At 43.5% G+C, this 10,591-nt stretch overlaps 1 protein-coding gene across 3 annotated transcripts in view; it reads right to left on the reverse strand.

Moving 5' to 3' along the window:
* The window catches only part of NSMCE1 (NSE1 homolog, SMC5-SMC6 complex component), a 40,440-nt gene extending 30,970 nt beyond the window's left edge, over positions 1–9,470 (reverse strand). For 2 of the 3 annotated variants that reach the window (XM_037740605.1, XM_017534441.2), the window contains exons 1-2: positions 9,363–9,470; positions 178–324 (exon numbers count right to left, since the gene is read on the reverse strand). In XM_037740605.1, coding sequence (XP_037596533.1) covers positions 178–324; positions 9,363–9,462 — 247 coding nt within the window. In that variant the 5' untranslated portion in view covers positions 9,463–9,470. Of the gene's footprint in view, positions 1–177; positions 327–5,300; positions 5,368–9,362 lie in introns of those variants that run through there. The other variant, XM_037740606.1, reaches the window with a different exon arrangement.
* Between the last annotated feature and the right edge of the window lie 1,121 nt (positions 9,471–10,591).

Below are 10,591 nucleotides of genomic sequence, written 5' to 3' on the forward strand. Positions count from 1 at the left end.
AAAAAAAAAAAAAAAAAAAGAGATGGGCCAGTCGGTGTAAGATTGTAAAGAGGCTTAGAGGCTTGAATGCTCAGGCCAGGAGTACTGGTTAACATGTTACATGGTATTGTACCTACATCCCTGGTCCCCGATCAACACAGAACCAGAGCGCCCTGGGAATAAGGAAATGGTACTCACAGTCGTGGACCTTGTAGCAGTGCTTCTGCATGCGCTTCACGTCCCGCTCCTCTAGCACGCCATGCGTCATCAGCAACTGGAGGAAGCGCCGGTGGACATCAGTCATGACGCCCGTTCTCCTTGCACTGCCCTGCATGTGGGAACGAACTGAAAAGGAAGTTAATGACACTAGTCATCCCCAAGCACATCACAAGCAACGTCCTAGGTCTTGTACTAATTTGCACGAACAAATATAAATTTGCTATCATTTTTAAAATGCATTCTTCATGCCGACTACTACAAAGGTGAGAAGACGAACACGAACCACAGCAAATTAGGACTGGGCAGTGGTAAGAGGTGTGCATTCTGGAGCCAGAATGCCGGGGTTCGGGGCCTGGCTTTCGCACTTACTAGGTGTGTGAAACTGGGCAACTTAAGTCACCACGTGCTTCAGTTTCTGATCTGTAAAGGGAGAATAATGACAGAAACGTCCTCTGCAGAATTGCTACGAACGTTAGATGGGTTAATACATGTTAACCCATGGTAACATAGTAAGCACTAAATACGTGTGAGCTACTTTTACTATTAGGCAATTCCAGGTCTAACCCTCGGCTCAGCCTTTTACCAGATCTATGGCCTTGGAGAAATTTAGCAGAGGCCCCGTTTTCTCACAATAAAATTATAATAAAATTTATTACTGAGAGAACTGCGAGTAAACACTTAATAAACGTTAGGTTCCTCCTCTCCCCAAACCACTAATAAAACAACTATCATGGTAGGACTTCAGGCTGTTTTTTAAATCTCCTGCTCGCTAATAAAATGGAATCTTTCTACAAACCACAGAGATCACCGCTAATAAAAGTATTCCGCAAGCCCTGATCAAAACACCGGCTACTGTGATGGAACACGCAGTGCAGGGCTAAGAATGTGGATTTGGAGCTAAACAGAAAGCACTGAGACCAGAAAGCCCCAGACCAGCCCGATCTGAAGAATGTCCTAATGTGCATATTAACAATACATATTCCCAAACCCTTTCCTGGATGTTCTGACCGCAGTGGGTCCTGGAATTCTGAGGTGCTTACATTCATTTTAGGTGATGTCATGATCTGACAAGAAGTTCACTGTTGCCTTGGGCAGATGCTGCACGCAAACATTTTTAGCTAATATGTTGAGCCTCCCTAAGGCCCAGTCTTTTCATCTCTAAAACAGGGAAAGCAGTAGCTATCTCAAAGGCATAGAGGAAGCCTAAAGGAGTCCCAACTACCAAAGGCTTGCCAAGCACCTGGCACATAAAGGACAAACAAGATGGCTAATTACTGTTCTTTTGCCCTTTGTTTTTTTTTTTTTCTTTTTTTGAAATGGAGCCTTGCTCTGTTGCCCAGGCTGGAGTGCAGTGGCATGATCTCGGCTCACTGTAACCTCTGCCTCCTATGTTCCAGTGATTCTCTTGCCTCAGCCTCCCGAGTAGCTGGGACTACAGGCATCTGCCATTGTGCCTAACTAATTTTCATATTTTTAACAGAGACAGGGTTTTACCATGTTGGCCAGGCTGGTCTCCAACTCTTGACCTCAGGCAATCCACCGGCCTCAGCCTCCCCAAGTGCTGGGATTACAGGCGTGAGCCACCACACCCAGCCAGTGCTATTCTTTAACCGCAACCTCAACTGGACCTCAGGGCTGGGAAGATGCACCATCTTATAACTAGTTCCTGCAGCTGCCTGCTAGAAAGACATCCTCCATCTCACCAAATCTGCACCTCAACAAAGCCTACATTAGACTCATCCTCTCCTTCCATCTCCTCAGCCCTTTTCCTCTCCCAAGTCCTTCTCTTTACAAATGATCTGGTGTGGAAGGTGCAGTCCACACAATCATACCACACACCTGAGCATCAAACTCTGGTCCTCCTCTCCTTAAACCTCAAATCCAGCCAGTCACCGACTCTATTTCCTATCACTAGGGCCACGCCATGTCAATGTACTTAGCACGCCCATATTTGCCAGTGGTTGTTCTTTCTGGGCACAGGGATAGAATGGGCCAGGCTAAAAAAATTGACTTATGGCCAGGTGGGGTGGCTCACGCCTGTAATCCCAGCACTTTGGGAGGCCGAGGCCGGCAGATCACCTGAGGTCAACAGTTCAAAACCAGCCTGACCAATATCGTGAAACCCTGTCTCTACTAAAACTACAAAAATTAGCCGGGCGTGGTGGCAAGTGCCTGTAGTCCCAGCTACTTGGGAGGCTGAGGCAGGAGAACTGCTTGAACTTGGGAGGCAGAGGTTACAGTGAGCCAAGATCATGCCACTACGCTCCAGCCTGGGCGACAAAGCAAGACTCTATCTTCAAAAAAAAAAAAAAAAAAGTACTTCTATCCTGCAAACAAAGGATCTCACTACAACTAAGGGTCTTTAAGCAGGAAGACGGTGTTACCTAGCTGTGTTTTAGGAAGATTACCTCCTTTGGCATCTTGGAGGTATAGAGGAAAGAAACAGGAGGCCAAGAGTCCAGAAAGCAGTCTACAGAAGGGATCCTACAAAAGGGGACGAGGGCGTCGCCGAGTTTCAGCAGTAGGGACAAATGATATGAATCACGGCCATTGTGATACTATGAAATCTCAAGCAGAATAAACTCTAAAATATCCACCTAGGTACATCCTAGTAAAAGTACACAATACCATAGATTAAAAGCAATCAAAGAAAAAGTCAGATGACTTGTAAACAGCAATAATCCCACAGACAGCTGACATCACAATGGCAGCTATGGAAGTCGGTCACAGCGGAAAAATATCTCCTATGCTGGCAGGGGGTGTCTCAGCAGAGAATTCTCTATCCAGCTAAAGACTGAGAGTAAGACAAAAACATTTCCAAACAATGAAAAACTGAAGGAGCAAGTGAGGAGATGCTCCCTAAAGGAAATTCCAAAGCATGTGGTTCAGGAAGAAAGAAAGTGAGGCACGTTGGAAGCTCTAAAATGCAGGGCAGAATAAAGAGCAAAAAACTTTGGTAAATATATGGTTAAATCCAAGTTAATTGTATAAAACAGCAAAAATCTGAAGAAATGCTTCTATTTAAAAAAAAAAGTTTTTAATACAACAGCAAAAAGAATGAGGTTTTTTAAAAATTAAAATACACAAAAATAATAACATAAATGGGAGATGAGCAATCACTAGGATTAATGTTCTAATAGCCTTGTGATGACTTCCTTATGGCACATACAAAAATCAACTCCGGATGGATTAAAGACTTAAATGCAAGACCTAAAACCTATAAAATCCCTGCAAGACAACCTTGGCAATACCATCCTGAATACAGCAACGGACAAAGATTTCACAACAAAGACACCAAAAACGATCACAATGAAAGCAGAAATTGACAAATAGGATCAAATTAAACTTAAGAACTCTGCACAGCAGAAACTACCAATAGAGTAAACAGACAACCTACAGAATGGGAGAAAATATTTGCAAACTATGCATCTGACAAAGATCTAAATATCCAGCATCCATAAGGAACTTAAATTTACAAGAGAAAAACAACCCCATTAAAAACTGGGCAAAGGACACTTTTCAAAAGAAGACATACACGAGGCCAAGAAGCATATGGGAATAAAAAAGCTCAGTATCACTGATCATTAGAGAAATGCAAACCGAAACCACAATGAGATACCATCTCACATCAGTCAGAATGGTGATTATCAAAATGTCAAAAACTAGCAGATGCTGGCGAGGTTGCAGAGAAAACGGAACCCTTACAAACTGTTGGTGGGAGCGTAAATTAGTTAAACCATTGTGGAAAGCAGTGTGGTGATTCCTCAAAGAGCTAAAAGCAGAACTACCATTTGGCCCAGCATCCCCATTACTGGGAAATATAAATATTGTCCCATGAAGACACATGCACGGGAATGTTCATCGCAACACTATTCACAATAGCAGACATGGAATCAGCCTAAATGCCCATCAATGACAGGCTACTGGATAAAGAAAATGTGGTACATATACACCATGGAATACTATGCAGCCATAAAAAAGAAAGAGATAATGTCTTTGGCAGGAACGTGGATGAAAATGAAGATGATTACCCTCTGTAAGCTAACACAGGAACAGAAAACCAAATACCACATGTTCTCACTTATAAGTGGAAGTTAAATGATGAAAACTTATGAACGCAAAGAAGGAAATGACACTGTGGTCTACTTGAGGGTGGAGGGTGGGAGGAAGAAGAGTAGAAAATATAACGACTGCATCCTGGGCTTAATTTCTGGGTGATGAAATAAGCTGTACAAGAAACTCCATGACATGATTTGCCTATCTAACAAACCTTCACATGACTGCCAAACCTAAAATAAAAGTGTGTTTCAAAAAAGCACATGATCATCTTAATAAATGCAGGATATACAACTGATAAAATTCAACACGTATTTACACCAAAAACAAATTTGGAATTGAAGAAAACATCTTTGATCTACTAAGTGACATCTATAAAAAATACCTGCAGCAAACATCATACGGAAAAATGAAATGCTGACAGTCATCACTTTAAAAACCAAACTGACCCAACTGAATCGAAGCAATTGCAATCGAAATCCCAACAGGCTTTGTGTATGTGTGTATGTGATTTGACACGATGATTCTAAAAATTTACACAGAAAACACAAAGGGAAAACAGCAAAGACATTCTGGGAGAAGAGAAAGGCAGGGGGACTTGTCCTGCCAGCTATAAAGACTTCTCCTATTGGCTAGGGGTGGTAGTGTGTGCCTGTAATCCCAACACTTTGCGAGGCTGAGGTGGGCAGATCACTTGAGCCCAAGAGTGTAACACCAGCCTGGGCAATGCGGTGAGACCCCGTCTCTACTAAAAATAAAAATTTTTTTAAAAATCGCTGGGCAGGACGGTGCCCGCCGGTAGTCCCAGCTACTCGTGATACTGAGGTGGGAGGACTGCTTCAGCTCGAGATGTCAGGGCTACAGTGAGTCACGATTGCACCACTGCGCTCCAGCCAGGGTGACAGAGTGAGATCCTGCCTAAAAACAAAACACTTCTTATAAAGCTAGAGTAATGAATAAAGGATGGTAATGGCACAGAGACAGGCAAATAAGACTAATCAGTGGAACAGAAGAGAGAACTCAGAAACAGAAAGGTATACATATATAGATACTTGATGGTGGATTAAAGCAATCTTTACAATAAAAGGTGCCAGGAAAACTTGTTATCTGTATGTGAAAAAAATGAATAAAAGTTGATTCTTACCTCACACTATACACAAAAATCAATTCTGAAGGGATAAGGTCATAATAAAGAAAAATACTATAAAACTTTTAGACAGTATAGAGAATGCATGTACCACCTGAGGGTAGGGAAAGCTTTCTTTAAGAGATACAAAAAGTACAGTCATAAAGGAATATACTGATAAATTTGAATTGTGTTAAAATTAAGAACCTCTATTTACCAAAAATGCCAGAAAGGTGGAGGTTAGGGGTACAAACTGGAGGGTATCTGAAACAAACATAAGCTACACAATACAAGAGATTCATATTCAGAATGTATAAGGAATTCCTACAAATCAGGATGGAAAATACAACTGTAAAAGAAAAATGGGCAACAGAAATTTACAAAAAGGGGATGCATAAATGATAAATAAATACGAAAAAAAGGTGCTCAATCTTGATGTCATCAGACAAATGATTATTAAAACCACAGTGAAGGAATGTCTTGGCAACCACCAGACAGACAAAAATTTTTAAAGAATGGCTGAGGCTGAAATTTTCATCTGCTGCTAGAAGAGTACAAATTCTTTTTTTTTTTTTTTTTTTTGAGACACAGTATTGTTCAGGCTAGACTGAAGTGACGCAGTGTTGCGGGAGGAGATCCCAGTCCACTACCCTCTGCGGCCCCTCTCTGGGCCTCAGTTTCCCCATCAGGAAAGGGGAAACCCCAAGACCCCCGTCCCAGAGTTTCACAGCCCACAGGGACTAACCCCGGGGCTGGATACCACTGCCTGTCTCGCCCACCCCATCTTCCGTCCTCCCCTCCCCTTCCTTGAAGTCCCTCTTCTTTCCCCACGTCACCCACCAGGGCACCCAAGCGCAGCCCCAGACTGCACTAGCAGCTACGGTTGCAACGCGGACTCTTCTTCCTTTGGGGCGGGGCCAACGCGAACTGCAGCCTTAACCTTGAGGGGTCAATCGATCCTCCCACCTCAGTCCCCCAGTAGCTGCATCTAAAGGCACACTGCACCACGCCCAGCTAAATTTTGTATTTTGGGGGGTCTCACCATGTTACCCCAACTGGTCTCACACTCCTGAACTCAAGCTATTCACCCACCTCAGCCTCCTAAAAATCCTGGGATTACAGGTGTGAGCCACCACGCCCGGCTGGGTATAAATTCTTGTAACCATTTCAGATGAACAGTTGATATTACTAGCAAATTTGCATATCCCCAGAAATCTACTATTTATTAGGTATATGCCTTACAGAAACTTCCACATTTGCCCTAGGAAATATATTTTTACCGAATAACAAGTCTGGCAACAATATAAATGCCTACCAACTGAAGAACTACATTAAAACAATATCATCACCCTAGAGAATTCAAATCGGCAGTGAAGATAAAGCTCCCTTCGTCAACACACATGCTTCTCCGAAAGATAATGTTATATGCAACAAGTCACTCACCCAAAATATATTTTAGGATCCTATTATATTAAAACAAAATTTCAGCAAAAGCATGCATTATATTCATTAGAAATGAATGCATACATCGTAAAAGCCACAAAGCCAAACAACATTCAGGGCGGTGATTATCTTTGAGGACAGAAGGCAGGATTCGGTGGGGGGGTCAGGGGATATGAAAATGTCTATTTCTTAACTTGGTGGCAGGTACATGAGTGTTCATTTTATTTTTGTTCTTCAAACTTACACTTCCACACAATTGTATAGGGATGTTACATACAATGTTTTTGAATGTGATGGGCTGGGCATGGTGATTCACACCTGTAATCTCAATAATTTAGGAGGTCAAGGCAGGAGGATCACTTGAGGCCAGGAGTTTAAGACCAGCCTGGGCAACACAGCAAGATCCACTCGCTACAAAAGAAAATTAATGTGAATACGTTAAATAACAGCCAAAATAAATGTAAAGGAGAATGAGTACAGTACAAGATAATTCAGTGGAAAATTTAGTGGAATAGAGGTGGGAAAGTAGAAGAAAGAAAAGCAAAGGCTTGTTTATGCATGTAATGTCCCTTGTCTCTATGAGGAGAGACTGTGGGGAAAGGGGCGGGATTAGCCATAGACATGTATTACCTACTTAAGTCAATTTATTTTACACAAAAATTAGCCGGGTGTGCCAGCGCATGCCTGTAATCCCAGCTACTCAGGAGGCTGAGGCAGGAGAATCGCTTAAATCCAGGAACTAGAGGTTGCAGTGAGCCACTGCACTCCAGCCTGGGTGACAGAGCGGGACTCCATCTCAAAAAATATATACATATATATATGTATAAATTTTGATTAAAGTTTGACTTTAAATATACATCAGTAAATTTTTAAATGCTAAAAATTTATGATAAAAGAATATTGAAAGAAAACATCAAAGAAGCTAGAGGCTCAGCAGCATGATTTCAATGTATTTTCCTGGATGAAGAGATTTAAAAAAAAAAGAAAAAAGTTTATGCTTTTTTATTCAAAAACAAAAGCTCCCTAAATTCAACGTTTAGAAATAATTTTTTTTTAAGCCCAGAAAACTGGGGCTCATAAAATAACAGTACAATGTGGACAGCAAAAGAAAAAAAGGGGAAAAAAATGAGAGAAAAATTGGTTTTAATCTCATGTGTAACCTAGGTTGGCAGGTTTTGTTTTTGTGTTAGACAATTTAGAGCAGAATTATCTCTCTGTAACCTGCAAACAAATCCTAGCGTTTTAGCCGTAAGTTTCAAGAGTTCAGACATACAGATAAACTAATTTTAAAAAACTTTTCTTATTCTAAGGCTTTTGAAGCATTATTTAAATCTTTAAAATTCCTGTCACCCACATTTTAAGAAATACATTTATTACTTTTAAATTTATCTATTTAATAATTTACTTATTTAAATTTAATAATTTTAAAATAGAAATGTTTGTGAAATAAGTAAATCTCAGTCATACAATCCTTGCAGGTGCTAACCGTTCTAGTGCTTCACATGCTCGACCTCATTTAACCCTAACCAGAACACCCTTACAGCAAAGGATAACTAACCCCATCTTACAGAAGAGGAAACTGAGGCTAAGGGGGCACACGGTGACATACAAGCGTTGGTGGCAGAGATAGATGTGACCACACAAAAGCGCAGTTCTTGTTCCCAAGACACTCTCAATCCAGCGAGAGCGAGAATGGTGAGTGCACAGAACAGCTACGATCCACGTCCCCCTCAATCTGCAATCCTCAAATCTAAAAAGGTCTGAATACTAATGGATGATCAGGTGCAGGGGGAAAAAAAAAAAAAAAAAAAAAAGTCTGAAAGCAAAACTTTTCTTAAGTTGGAAAACCTGACCTGGCTTAAGGGGAGGCTATCTATGGTTATTTATCCCAACAGTGTAAATATATGCATATCTTCAGTTGTGGAAAGAGTCGCGTATTTGATTATAAACCGCTGCTCCCCCCGCTGAGGGTGAAACCGAACGTAGAACGTAAGCACCATCTTTCCAAACTCCCAGAAATCCTTGATTCTAAAAGCATCTGGCCTCGGGGCTTTAACACAAGGGGCTGTGGACTTGTGCCAAGTAAGAAACGCCGTACACAAAACAGAGGGGAGCATGGAGAGCGGCGGGACGCACAGAGAGGGTGGTCGGCAAAGGCCATAGATGTAACCACAGTTTGAATCAAATTTTATATTTTGCTTCTTCACCTATTACGATGAAAAGTATCTTTACCTGTTAAATCGTACTTAATTACGATTAAAAATATTTTTCACTTAATAGTACGATTTTTAGATGCCTGCTTGTGTGTTGCGGAAGGAAATCCCAGTCCGCGGCCCTCTGCGGCCCCTCTCTGGGCCTCAGTTTCCCCATCAGGAAAGGGAGAATCTCCAAGACCCCGTCCTCGAGTTTCACAGCCCACGGGGGCCGACACCGGGGCCGGACCCCACTCCCTGTCTCGCCTACCCCATATTCCGTCCTCCCCTCGCCTTCCTCGAAGTCCCTCTTTCCCCTCTAGCCCTTCGCGCCACGCATTACCCACCAGGGCGCCCAAGCGCAGCCCGAACTGCTCTAGCTGCTACTGCTGCCAGGCGGACTCGTCTTCCTTTGGGGCGGGGCGAACGCGAACGCGGCGCTCCCATTGGTGGCCTGCAGCTGATTCTCCCGCCCATAGAGTGACGCACTTCCGGTTCTCCCCTAGCGCCAGTGCCCTGCTGTTTCCGCCTCGGGGGTTAAATCCAAAATTACGCAGATTCCCGCGCGGTTCTTGATCCTTAATAATGGGAAGGGCTTCCACTTGTCGTCCTCCGCTCCCTGCACCTCAATGACTGCCCCGACCAAAGAGGAAGAACCTTCGTACAGCACGTGCTTCCCATAATGGCTACGATTCCGCCAGCACAATGTTGTGCCCTGCACGGGCCTCAGTTTCCCCATCTGCGGAACTGACAGTGTGGCCTCGACGTCAAAACTGTGGACTCTGGGCCGGGTGCGGTGGCTCACGCCTGTATCCCAGCACTTTGAGAGGCCAAAGCGGGATGATCGCTTGAGGTCAGTAGTTCGAGACCATCCTGGCCAACATGGTAAAACCCTGTCTCTACTAAAAATTCACCGGGCGTAGTGGTGTGTGCCTGTAAATCCCAGCTACTCAGGAGGCTGAGGCAGTAGAATCGCTTGAACCCGAGAGGCAGAGGTTGTAGTGAGCCAGATCCGGCCACAGCACTCCAGCCTCGGTGACAGAGCAAGACTTCTACTGAAAATAAAAAAAAGTGGACTCTGTGGTCAGATAGCCTGAGCTGGAATCCTGGCTCTGCCACCTACTAGTTGCAGGGGCTTGGGCCAGTCACTGAGCCGCTAAGCCTGTTTCCTTTTCCATTAAATGGGGATACTTGTCCTTGCAAAATACTGTCGGTGAGATTTGCAAGAGATAACTGGCCGGGCGCGGTGGCTCAAGCCTGTAATCCCAGCACTTTGGGAGGCCGAGGCGGGTGGATCACGAGGTCAAGAGATCGAGACCATCCCGGTCAACATGGTGAAACCCCGTCTCTATTAAAAATACAAAAAATTAGCTGGGCATGGTGGCACGTGCCTGTAATCCCAGCTACTCAGGAGGCTGAGGCAGGAGAATTGCCTGAACCCAGGAGGCGGAGGTTGCGGTGAGCCGAGATCGCGCCATTGCACTCCAGCCTGGGTAACAAGAGCGAAACTCCGTCTCAAAAAAAAAAAAAAAAGAGATAACAATACCTGTATCAGGTGCTTAGCATAGCCATTGAA

Source organism: Cebus imitator, unplaced genomic scaffold (genome assembly GCF_001604975.1).
Source record: "Cebus imitator isolate Cc_AM_T3 unplaced genomic scaffold, Cebus_imitator-1.0 Scaffold85, whole genome shotgun sequence".
Classification (NCBI taxonomy): domain Eukaryota; kingdom Metazoa; phylum Chordata; class Mammalia; order Primates; family Cebidae; genus Cebus; species Cebus imitator.